Below are 13,402 nucleotides of genomic sequence, written 5' to 3'. Positions count from 1 at the left end.
TGTAAGAGACATAACAATCAATTTCAAGTCTTCCAGTTGGATTGTAATTTAGATGTTTGCAAAAAAAATTTGTGAGACTCCTTGGTAAATTTAACACTGGATATTTGGTATTAAATTATTTTGTAAGGTGTGATATGAGTGTATGGTGCTTATGTTAAAAAAGTTTATACATGAATTGCTATGACGTCTGGGATTTGTTTCAAAATAATCAGGGAGTGGATGAAAATATGGATGAAATAAGACTACTTATATATGGATCATTTTGGAAGCTGGGTAATGAGTAAATGGGGGATCATTATATGACTCTTTTGCACTTGTGTATGTTTGCAAACTTTCATACACAGTCATGTGTCACTTAACGATGGGGATATGGTCTGAGAAATGAGTCATTAGGCAATTTCGTCATTGTGTGATCATCGAGTGTACTTACACAAACCTAGATGGAATAACCTACTACATACCTAGGCTATATGGTACTAATCTAATGGAACCACTGTTGTATATGTGGTCCATCGTTGACCTAAACATCCTTTTGCAGTGCATGACTATTCAAAAAATGTAGTGGAAGTGATTTTGACTTTAAATATGCTTAATCACTGAAAAGCCTATCCACTATAATTCATCTGTGGTGATTTCTGTGCAGGAGTAGGGAAGGTTGACTACAGACCCTAGCAAGATGAGGGCAGGGGGCCAGCCAGTGGCATAGTGGTTAAGTTCGTGTGCTCTGCTTTGGCGGCCTGGGGTTCATGGGTTTGCATCCCGGGCGCGAACCTACACACAGCTCATCAAGCCATGCTGTTGTGGCCTGCTACATACAAAAAACAGAGGAAGATTAGCATAGATGTCAGCTCAGTGGCAATCTTCCTCAAGCAAAAAGGCAGAAGGTCGGCAATGTTGGCTCAGCGGCAATCTTCCTCACCATAAAAACAATACAGAAAAAATTAAAAAAAAAAGAGGGTCAGGCCCTCCATGATTATTTGTCTTTTTTGAAAAACTAGCTACAAATGACATAAAGATAAAAAAAGAAAATTACTCATTCTTCTGTAAATAACATATTCCACCTTTTATATAAAATTTGCTTATATATACTTTTGCCCAATTTTTAAATTAATGTACACTTAATAGCCCAAATCTAATATTAATGTTCTAACAGAGGAACAGAAAGGAAAGATTAGGTTTCTGAGACAGCATATTTCAGTCCAGAAATATGAGTGCTGGAACTAGGACTAGTTTAATACTATAAATCATTTCTAACTACACAGAAAAGATGCAGAATGTAGTGTTTGCTTTTAGTTTATTAATTTATTTTGCAGGAATCTTTGACTTTCCGAATATGTACTGTTTGGAGATACGATGCATGCATAGCCTTTTAAAATGCCTTTGTACAATTCCACCTCAAAATAATTTGATTCACAGCATACACAGAAATCTAAAAGAGACTGGTATTTACAAGATTTAATAAGTTCTTGCTGTTTTAATGAAGAAACTGATCAATTCTTTTACAGTAGAGAGACATGGACATTGGATGTCATTATAAATAAGAATTCAGAATTGTTCAGTCTCAAAGCAATGTTTCATGGCTTTAGAAACTAAAATTGAGTCATCATTCTATTCATCTCTGAATGCCCAAGCCATGCAAAATCTACTTGTATTAAATATTTGGGGATGCAAATAATACAGAAAAAAAATGCATGTCTGGTGAATGTGAAAATGTCATCAGAATTAACTTTTACAATAAGAAAATACTGTTAATTCTTTCAAAAAGATACAGTAGTGGTGCAACAAGACAGTGCCCAATTTATTCTGATTTTGTAAAGTAATATTTCAATTGTCATTTTTCTTTCCCTACAGATATACAGACACACTGTAACATGGACTCATTCAAAGTCTGAACAACAATTACAATATTAAAATAAATCAACTTTAACTATAAAGGGACATCTTCACATTCCAGGATACATCGTTTTTTATGCCTTATATTCTTGCTTTTTGTTTATACTGTCAAAGACCTTAGAATTACCTTTCAAAGTACTATATAAAATTGAGTTGCCACAGAAAGTTGGATACAAACCCTAGATAACTGGGAAAAGCAATGACAAGATATAAGGAAACATTTATTTCTTTTAATAATTAAAAAGTACTAAAATTGAGACCAGCTCCTTAAAAATTATTAAACTGCTCATCACACTTTCCATTTCTTTCAGGGAAATAAATTAACAACACTTTCCCCACCATCATTAATCTGCTCTAAAACTACCTTTTTTTTTTTACAATGCATTTCTTTTGTTTCTTTAAAACTCCCCCCTCTACACTCTCCCAAACAAGGTCACTACCAATTTGAAACATTTTACAATGCTTAGAAAGTTTCTGGCTCCTCTATTACCACTTTAAACTTTTAAGACCTACTCCAAAATTTAAGGGGTAATGTACTTCAACAAAATGGCAAATATGCTTTCTAAAAACCCAGTTTACAAAACAGTGAAATAATGTAAAATGTAGAGTCAGGTCTATGTGTTACCAGATACATCAAACTAGTCATATTTTAAGAAAAAAATTTTTTACTAGAAACAGGAACTTCAACAACTGATCCAAAGAGCATACGCACCTCAGCAGGCAGGCATCATCCAATTTATACCCTACCACTTAAATGCCAATTGTCTGTACCTATCAATCTGACTAGGAGATCCTTTTGAAAAGGCACCTTGAAAGGTGACTGAATTCTTATTCAAACTGGTCATAGGCAGGAAGTAGTCTCTATATGGGACACAGTTAACTATATCAAATTTATCAGCTCCAAATAATTTTGCTTATTTTAAAAACTGAATATAGCCTCTGTTGGTGTATGAAACTTGTGCACAACCAGAAATGAACACATACAAAACTTCCTTAAAATCAGTCTCTGATGTCTCATACCCCACCCTCTATACCTATCAAATAGACTGGTTTCTCATTTTCCTGGCAGGTGAAAACAATGATTTACTAGATATATCACCAAAGGACTGGAACCATGCATCTACTGTATGATAACAGCTTAGTAACCTGGATGGATGGTCATGCAATAGTTTAAAAGTCATCTACATGGTTTTAATAAAGCATCAAACTGTTTTCATACATGCTACTTTCATTCTCAACTGACAACTGCCAAGTTAATTGCTGCCACTTCAGCATATCACTAAGAATACTGGTAAACCTTTAGCTAGAACACCAAGCAGTATATATATTTTTCCCCTAAATTGTTACTTAATACCAAGTGGGGTTGACCATCACTAAAGAGATATGAAACCATACAAAGACAAAGGTATTGGCATATTATAGAATAGTAGGACTGACAGACTGTTACTGGAGACTGACAGACACCAGTGTTACAAAAGCCTTTAAAGAATGCTGTTTTCAGGGTAATGCTTTTAAGCCCATCTGCTTTCTCACCATTATTTTCAGTTTTGCCACAGTTGTTGCATGAGAGATGTTTTATCAGTGTAATTACATAGCCATGCTTACTCTGTGAGACGAGTGGATATTTTTGAGAATTTTCCACATATGATAAAATGTTTCAAGGTTGTAGGTAGAGTGTGAAATTATGATTTTGATGGAAAACTATGATGAGTTATTATGCCTTTGGTTTCGTTATGCTATTAAGTGCAGCTTGTTTTTCCAAGTCTGCCAGAGATTACTGCTAAATTAGAATACAATGACAGCTTGAAGAGTGTGTGTGTGTATAGCGGGGGCAGCTGGTATGGGAGAGTGGATATTCCTAAGGTCATATCAGGTAAAATCCTTTAGGATCAGAAAACCTACCAATTTTATTGCTGTTTGTATTCACCCAAATAAGGGGAAGATTCCAAAATCCAATTCTGAGCTAGGAAGGAAATTCAACCATGGTAGAGACCTTAATTAAATGTCCTATTAATAATTTTCCAGTGTTGCACCCTAGTGAGTCATATGATTTTATATCTCTTCAGTTATTCACACCCTAAAGTTCTGGTTTCGTAAATAAGGAGTGCTTTCTTATCACCTGAACTACTTGAAGGAACTCAGTATTATCTCTGAACACGGTATGTTAAATTTTAAAAGTTCTTAGTTTCAAAGTCCTTTGTAGTCACCTTTCTTTTTATTTCTTGACTAGCCTTCTCTTCCTCCCCAAATAACGCAGTGTGCAGCTTTATGATATTGGCCAACTGTAATTTCCCTCACACTGGCTTATTAACATACATGCAAATAAATCTTGATTGAACAGGTAACTTTTTTTTCAGCTAAGTTAGAACTATGGCACAAAGTATTATCTGTGCTGTAAACATCATGAATTTATCACAAAATTGGAAAGAGAGGAAAAAAGTGGCCCTATGGACTACACTATAGAACCACAGCTGAGCTCAAGATTTCCAAATGGATTTTGGAATAGATTTACATTTGGCATACGTTCACTGTGCTATTGGCAAAGCGCAGTTTTACGAGAAGGTCCTTCATAAAATCATACTTTGTAAGGACTTGTTTGTTATTTTTAAAACCAATGGCCTAATAAAAGCATGCAGTAACTTAAAAAATATATCTATTATGTGGCGTAATTAGGTCTTAGTTACCAGTGTTGATATAGCTTGACGAATCATTGTACAAGCAAAAGGGATCTTATCACCTCTGATTGTACTTTCAAATAAAGGGCACCATATGCCTAATTCCTGACTGCTACAAATCACATTTTAAAACATCTTGTTTGTGTGTTTGAAATTACCCCTGAAAAAAGCAGCAATTACAAATACCCTTATAATTTTGCAGAAAAAAAAAAAAAAAACACACCCATATCCTGGGTGCTTTCTCCTGTCCTTCTCTTCAGTAGGAAATAATGGGAAGAAGCATGGGGAGCCTTTGTTTTCCAGAGAGCTGTGACCAGGTAAGTCTGCTCTGGGAATTCACAGCTTGTTTGCATCAATTGTAACATGTCACACTGTGATTCAGAGTTCTAGTTTAAAAAGTAAGGGTCACTCAGCAGTAACTTTAACAATTAGGATTCCACAGAAGAGCTCTTGGCTTCTCTGTGTACATTCTTTCAGGAGTGAATCCTTTCCCAGTTTCAAGTATCCCTTTCTATCTCTCACTCTGCAATGAGTTAAGAAAGGAAAAAAAAACCCTCCCCATTTTTCCTTTAGTGAACACAAGCGGCTACAGTGTCATTCCTCCTCCCCCCACCATGTAATCTGAAATGAAAAGGCTGAACAGATTCCCGGGGTTTCCTTTTCTTCTAACAGGTGCTCAAAGTTTCACTCTCAACCTGGTGCAGACTCTTCCGAATTCAAGTGTACCGTGGCATCTCACACTGCTCACAGCGATTTAGTGCTGGGTGGTTCAGAAAGGTGCAACTATCACAATTCCATGGAGCCCCTTCATAGTCTTCATCTCGAGGTTGTGTCCGAGGACTCTGTTTGGAGCCAGTTAGATGCTCTGAGGGAAGTTAGGATTAAAAGAGAGAGAGAGAAAATAGATTGAATTTTTTCCAGGTATAATCCAAACTGAAATTAAAAACTACCAAAAAGAAGCAAGGGAGGTAGTTTCCTACCTTACCTAATGTGAAAGCCAATTAGTATACAGAGCTACTGGAAATGTAGAACTGAACAGGAAGTTTATGATATATACTTTGTTCTAAACAGTTTACTTTTTTGCTATAAGAAGATAGACAGAAGTCTAGCATAGATTACCCTCCTAGCTCATTATCCACAGATAGTGGAAAGTTATGCTATAATTCCAGCCAAATGAAAAAAATGAGAAATGTTATATTCTGCCTCCTCCCTAAGTTGTCCCTGACAAGTTCAGCCCGCCATGACTTCCCCACCATAGTACTAGCTACACTATATTAAATGTGTGCCTTCTTCCGTGAGATCTTCAGCTCCACAATATGCAAGTGTTTAATAATGGTTCATAAATGGCAGTGACATTTCATGAGTTTTTCCCAGAATGGTAAAAAGATAAAGACTCTACAGTTGGTTTCTCATAAAGCTAAATTAATTCAATATAAAAGATTATCTTTTATTCTCCGATTCTTTCCTACCTTTTTGGCATTAAAATATCCTTCAGATATTAGTTTTAAAAAATGTCTATACCTGGCAACCTTATGTTGGTTCTCAGGATTTTATTTAAAAAACCTGAAACTCATCTTATATTCCTCCTAGGTCCTCATTCTCTCTGGCCTTGTGCTCAAAAAGGCTCTTTGTTTCTAGTGTTAATTTGTAAATCCTCCTTTTAGGAACAGTCTCTACTGAAAGGGAGGTCAGTGACTAGAAGGCTAAAGATCTCCGGATGGAATTCATCCTGGAATCTGGAGCAAGGTCAGGAGGCCCAGAAAATCTACTTGTAAAAACACTGGAAATCCTCACTGTGAACTGTAAATGAGATTAAAATCTAAGGTAAGCAGGGCCGGCCCCCTGGCTTAGCGGTTAAGTGCTCGCGCTCCGCTGCTGAAGGCCCGGGTTCAGATCCCGGGCGCGCACTGACGCACCGCTTCTCTGGCCATGCTGAGGCCGCGTCCCACATACAGCAACTAGAAGGATGTGCAACCATGACATACAACTATCTACTGGGGCTTTGGGGGGAAAAAAAAAAATCTAGGGTAAGCAGCCTTCCTAAGCAGGTAACAAAAAACACTGAGATTCAGGGAAGCTTTAATCAGTTACCATTTGGGGTTAAGCATATCTTCCACTGGAAATTAATGAGCTGATCTGTGGTTTATCAACTGGTCTTTCATGACAAATGGCTGGTGTGAACATTCCCAAGAGGTAAAGAGAACTGAGTTTTAGACCCTTAACCTTACCGTAGGCATAATAAAGCTCAGGCTCAATCAGGAAGGTGATTTTAGCCTTACAACAGAACAGAAAACTACTGAGTTCTTCAGCCTATTCCTAGGACTTGTTTCTCTGGCCTCAACTGTCGCTTTTAACTGCCATTATCATCCACCTTGTATCTTTTGGCTCATGACTCCAAAATATGTAGATTTAATAGTTTTCCTTCTTGTCTCATATGGAGGAATAAAATGCATATTGTTAAAGCTTTCGGTTAGAGAAAAAATGTTCTGTGTGCCATTTCCAGTAAAGGTCCTCTCTCGTATAGTAGTCTTTACCTTTCAAAAGTACCAAATGCTCCAAAAATCGAACACTTAAAAAAAAACTTATCTTACTGCTGTTGGTTTTTAATAGACAGGCTCTAAAAACTCACTTTTATACTTTTCTAGGGCAGGCGACTTTTTATGTCATGAAGTATTTATCACAGAATGAGAAAATTTAAGATATTAAACCATTAAACTGTTACATTCTGTCTTTCTACGCTAACTCCAAACACAGCCTTCAATTTTAGATTGTGGCAATGCAAATGTTTAATATGAAAAGGTTTTTCAAACTCCTCTTTTTTCTAAACTACATAAATAACTGAAAAACTTTTTAACCTAACTAACTAATCCAGGATACCTAGGGATTCTCTTGATTGTTTAATACTGTAGGGAAGGAAAAATTTTTCCTTCTACCTTTCTGAGTTCTTGGCTGAGACTCTCCCTGTAATAAAAAGACAGTAACAAGAGAAAAACAGTTTATTAACGTGTATACCTCACATATACATGGGAGAGACCCACGAAAACTGAGTAACTCCCCTAGATGGCCCAAGCCATCACCTTAAATACCATCTTCAGCTAAAGACAAAAGAAAGATGTTGGGGTGAAGGGAGCTAGTTATGGGAGGTTACCAGGCAAAGCACAGTAATTAAGGGTAAGGTTTGTTATGTAGATTTAAGCCAGTGCCTTTCTCCATTGATTAAGATTCTCTTGTGATCTCGAGTCACAAGACTCTCTCTAGTACAGAGAGAGACACTTAAAAATGGAGATTGCCTGTATAAATGTAAATGTCCCTTACAAAAGGTTAACTTCACTCTGTTTTCAGAGCTTCTCTTGAAGTTTCTCAAAATAGTCCTAATGCCAAAGGCATATTTTAGGGTGGCATATTCTGCTACCCTTCAGTACCATAACAATTTAATTTGGAATAATAAATTACTCTGAAGTAACTTAAAAAATGTATTTAAAAGGCATCTAATTTAGAGTTATTTTTGGTCCTAACAAAAGATACTTCATTTCATCACAAGGAAGTATCGTTTAAACAGAAGCATCTAAAACCCAAAACACAGTTTAGATGTCTGCTTTCATTTGATTTACAGGTGTGAAACCTTTTCTTTTTTATGGAATATTTTAAAAATTAAGATATTTCAGGGGCCAGCCCAGTGGCGTAGTGGTTAAGTGCGCGCACTCCACTGTGGCGACCCGGAGTTCAGCGTGCACCGACGCCACCGACGCACCGCTTTTCAAGCCATGCTGTGGCGGCATCCCATATAAAGTGGAGGAAGATGGGCATGGATGTTAGCCCAGGCCCAGTCTTCCTCAGTAAAAGAGGAGGATTGGCAGATGTTAGCTCAGGGCTGATCTTCCTCACACACACAAAAAAAGATATTTCAGCTCTCATGGAAAATAAAAACTCAAAAGAATATGCATATTTATATACAAATAAGAACTGAAGTAAATAGGTTTTTCCTTTAAGACTATTTTTAAATGGATTAATAGGCTAAATTTCCATTAAAATGACTGTCCTCACAAATATCACAAATCAATTTATCAGTTTAATCAATATTGTTTATATTATATAGTAATTAGAACATAGAAGAAAAATTGCTCAAAAGGATGCAACTAAAATTTTCAAAAATTCTAAATATTTTCTACACAGTTTCAAAGATAAATGAAAAACTCATAGAAAAGCTGTTATTTTTCCAATAATGGGAAATACGCCAACAGTAAAGGAGGAAGGATTTGTTTTTTAATTATATGAAGTATAACATAGTTTCATGCTTGGTTTGTTCTTAGGTTGGGATCTTTCCACCTTGTTATAAAATATTCTTTCTGCACTAAGGGGAATTTCAGAAATATCAAGTATAATACTTACACAAACTCAAAGATATACATTTTTAGAAACCTTATTTCAACTGAATCCCAGGATAAAGTTCAAGAAGCATTAGAAAACTTCAGTGAGAAGTTATAAAGTCCAGAGCTTTCAAGTTTTTTTCATTATTTACTTGGCCTTGCTTTCTAGATACTGTTATATTAGAGCGATCTGTCCAATATGGTGTCCACTTGAAATGTGGCCACTCTGAATTGAGATGTGCTGTATATGTAAATATATATCAGATTTCAAAGATTTAGTATGAAATAAAGAATGAAAATATCTCACTAACAATTTTATATTGACTTCTTATTGAAATGATAATACCTTGTATATACAGTCATGCACCACATAACGTTTCAGTCAACGATGGACCGAATATATGACAGTGGTCCGATAAGATTAGTACCACATAGACTAGGTGTGTAATAGGCTATACCATCTAGGTTTGTGTGAGTACACCCTATGACATTCATACAACAACGAAATTGCCTAATGACGCATTTCTCAGAACGCATCCCTGTCGTTAAACGACACATGACTGTACTAGATTAAATAAAATATCTTAAAATTAATTTCACTTGTTTTCTTTTTTACTTTTTTAATGTGGCTACTAGAAAATTTTAAATAATGTATGTGGCTCGTATTATATGTCTATGGGACAATGCAGCCTTAGAAACTCAATAGAGTAATTTTTTAAAGGAAAAAAAAAAGTCAGCTTTTTCGTGTAACTCTGCATGGGTTAGCACGTGTCTTTGGATATTTTGCAAAAACTCTGGACACACAAGTACAAACCATCTGCAGCTACTGCCTGGGTGTCATGGACGTCCGCCTGTACTTTGGAGGTCACGCTAATTCTTCGGGCTTTCCTCTCAATTGTGCAGGGGTCTGACGAGTCTGCATAAGAAGCGAAGCCAGGAAGAAGGGATCAAGCCATTCATTAGAAGAGTGGACAAGCTCACAAGGATCTCTCATGGGACTCGCACAGTTGAGGGTTTACACTTTCTATTACTTCATGTTACTTTTAGTTCTCCTCTGAGGGCATATTTAATACTGCTTTTACAACCTATACAGAGCAGTGGCTCTTACAACTTTTTCCATCCTCTCCAATTACTTGGAATAAATGTCTTATTTCACCAGTTTCCCACTTTCTTGTGGGTTACGGGTGGAAACTTGGTGATAGTAATTAAATGTCAATGTGAAAGCAAAATTTAGGAGATTATACTTTAGCAATTCCCTGATTAAGCAAGTTACTAGAAAATTATCGGTTGAAAGTATACTATCCATATAAGGCTAACTAAAGAACCCACTACAGTAATGATTTAAACTACAACATTTTATAATTAAAGAGCAAGAATAGCAGTACTTGAAAAATCAGAAGTAACTCAAAATAATACTATGTACTGATAACATGTGCTCCCCAATCATTTCATAAATTCCAATTACCTATGTGTGTAAAAGCCCAGTAGACACTTTACAACATGGACTGCAGGCATCCCAATTTCTTGCTAGAATACTGTTTCTATTAATTTATAGGTTATCAGTAAGTAGTCCTTTGTTTTAAGTAAAAACAAAAAATGGCAGACTTCATATTATTTGCCCTTAAGAACCAAAAGAAGATCTGGGATTTTCTAATCAGTTCTGAGCCCAAAAGCAGCCCCCCAGGAAAACCCACCTTTGGAAATCAATGCTCCAGAATCCTAAACTGGTGCTCAGGCACTTAAAACACTCCATTATCAGAGCAAACAAAAGCAGAGGAAACATCTCCTTACACTCCAAAGAATAAGGTGAAGTTCTATTTCTTAGATTTGTAAAGCACTTTTATAGCGTCAGACACCGCCTTTCACTGACTCTTACAACAACCCTATAAAATACACAAGCTAAGTATTTGGATTGATCACCTCTCTGGTGCACAGACTGGATCTGAACAAGGTCAGGTGGCCAAGACAACCAGGACGTGGGACACCAAGGTCAGTGCTCTCGCCACATGAGGTACCAGCGACAGGGTGGGGGTACTTTCTGAATCAGCTGAGGAGCTTACACGCACACTGTACTGCTTAACTACAAAGTCCAGTCCAAAAAGGTTTCTCTGTTTCCCTTTCTGTCTGTCTTTCTCTCTAATTGTCACACTTATTATTCAGATCAATATCTATATTCCTCTTGGATTTCTAGCATATATCTAATAACTCCAAGACATTTATTCTAACCAATAAACCAATTCTACTAGTTTACTTGCTTTTTAAACTTAAGTGGTACTGCAAGATGATCTGCATTAAACTAGATAAACTTTTAGAAAAGGCCAATTTAGTTTAAAAGAAAACAAATTTGACTTCATAGAGAAAACCAAATAGCTTTTATAAATCTGTGATAAAAGGCTTCCTAAAGAATTACAGAATTTAATCAAGTTCTAGCCTTTCCAAGTTTTAACAGAAAAAGGTAAAAGGTTTGAAAACTATATGGTGTATAACAGCACCATTTTATACTCTCACCAACAGTATATATTATATAGTAATTAAAGCTCAATTTGATTTCTAAAGAAATTCATAGCGAGGATATTACTTTAAATGGCTTTCTAGTCTACTTTTTATTAAAATTCTGTATATGCTACTTCGGGTAGGAGTCATGTTCTACCTTTGTAGCATCAAGCATCTATCTACATAATCCATCTACATATTGAGCATTTAATGCATATTTAAGAAATTGATTGAAATTGGAATCCCACTACAACTAACTCTAAGGGACTATCCAATAACAGTTTTAGCAAATTTTGTTAGAATTAAAAGTGCTATGGAAAAGAGCCTTTTTAGTGTAAAGGCACCTGGAGGGAGCGAGATGAAGCTTGATATTACTGGCATATTAATGCAAGCGCTGCACAATTCCCCGCTGAGAAGTATACCAAACAGTAACCTCTCACCTCAAATACGTGCTGTTGGTCTCAAAAGCAGAAGGACATACCTGCAACACTAATATGACCACTGCTAGAGAACTCTTATGGGCTCCTGGCAGCTGATCTATCACATTACCTCAAGAAATTCTCCTTTGTGAATTTTTGAGGTAAAATTTATACAATGAAATAAATACACAAACCTTAAGTGTACCATTTGATGAGTTTTGACAAATGCAAATGCACCTGGATAGTCCAAATCCCCATCAAGACTTAGAACATTACTATCAGCCCAGAAAATCCTCCCATGCCCTTTCCTAGTTAATACCCAACCTCAACTCCCATGGAAAACCACTGTTCTGATTTTTCTTTTCTTTTTTTTTTTTTTTTACCATAATTTAGCTTGTTCTAGAATTTCATATAAACAGAATCATACAGTATGTATTCTTTTGTATTTGATTTCTTTTGCTCAGCATTATGTTGTTGAGATTCATCCATGCTGTTCATGTATCAATAGTTGAGTTTTACTGCTGAGTAGTATTCCATGGTATGAATATATCACAGTTTATTCATTCACCTGTTGATGGGTACTTGGGCTATTTTCCATTTTTCATTATTATGAATAAAATTGCTATGAGTCTTCTAATATAAGTCATTTTGTGGACATATGCTTTAGAGTCTCTTGGATAAATCTTTAGAAGTAGAACTGATGGGGCTATAGGGCAGGTGAATATTTGGTTTTACAAAAAATGGCCAGACCATTTTCCAAAACGGTTACACCATTTATACTTCCATCAACAATGTATAAGAATTCTGATTGCTCTATATCCTCACTAACATTTCATATCTTTGGAATTTTAGCCATTCTGGTGGGTGTGAGGTGGTATCTTAGGATTTTAATTTGCATTTCCCTAATGTCTACTCAAGTTGGGCATTTTTCATGTGCTTATGGCCATTTATATATATTCTTTTGTGAAGTGTCTGCTCAAATGTTTTGCCCTTTTTTGGGGGAGGGTGGTCTTTTTATTATTGTGTTACAGAAGTTCCTTATATATGTTGGATACCAGTTCTTTACCAGATATGTTTTGCAAATATTTTCTCCCAGTCTGTGGCTTGGCTTGTCTTTTTTTTTTAAAAAAAAAATTTTTTTTTTTTGTGAGGAAGATCGGCCCTGAGCTAACATCTGCCAATCCTCCTCTTTTTGCTGAGGAAGACTGGCCCTGGCCTAACATCCATGCCCATCTTCCTCTACTTTATATGGGACGCCTCCACAGCATGGCTTGCCAAGCAGTGCGTCGGTGCGCGCCCGGAATCCGAACCAGCGAACCCCGGGCCACCACAGCGGAGCGCACACACTTAACCGCTTGCACCACCAGGCTGGCCCCCGTGGCTTGCCTTTTCACTTTCTTAGTAGTGTCTCTTGATAAGCAGAAGTGTTGAACTTTTTTTTTATTGATGTTTTAATAGTATATAACATTGTGGAAATTTTGGGTTGTACATTTTTGTTTGTCCATCATCATATATATGTCTCCCTTCACCCCTTGTGCCCAACCCCCACCCCCAG

The 13,402-nt window shown here is 36.4% G+C and overlaps 1 protein-coding gene across 7 annotated transcripts in view; it reads right to left on the bottom strand.

Moving 5' to 3' along the window:
* Nucleotides 1-1,277: 1,277 nt before the first annotated feature.
* The window catches only part of TAB3 (TGF-beta activated kinase 1 (MAP3K7) binding protein 3), a 64,834-nt gene continuing 52,709 nt past the window's right edge, over nucleotides 1,278-13,402 (bottom strand). For 6 of the 7 annotated variants that reach the window (XM_087427284.1, XM_087427286.1, XM_087427287.1 and 3 more), the window contains 2 exons: nucleotides 9,750-9,851; nucleotides 1,278-5,433 (listed from right to left, as the gene is read on the bottom strand). In XM_087427284.1, coding sequence (XP_087283410.1) covers nucleotides 5,285-5,433; nucleotides 9,750-9,851 — 251 coding nt within the window. In that variant the 3' untranslated portion in view covers nucleotides 1,278-5,284. The remainder of the gene's footprint in view (nucleotides 5,434-9,749; nucleotides 9,852-13,402) is intronic. The other variant, XM_087427289.1, reaches the window with a different exon arrangement.

Source organism: Ceratotherium simum, chromosome X (genome assembly GCF_057802395.1).
Source record: "Ceratotherium simum simum isolate JZ-2026a chromosome X, ASM5780239v1, whole genome shotgun sequence".
NCBI lineage: Eukaryota > Metazoa > Chordata > Mammalia > Perissodactyla > Rhinocerotidae > Ceratotherium > Ceratotherium simum.
Note: the sequence above shows the minus strand (reverse complement) of the source record. Positions and strands in the feature narration are given on the sequence as shown.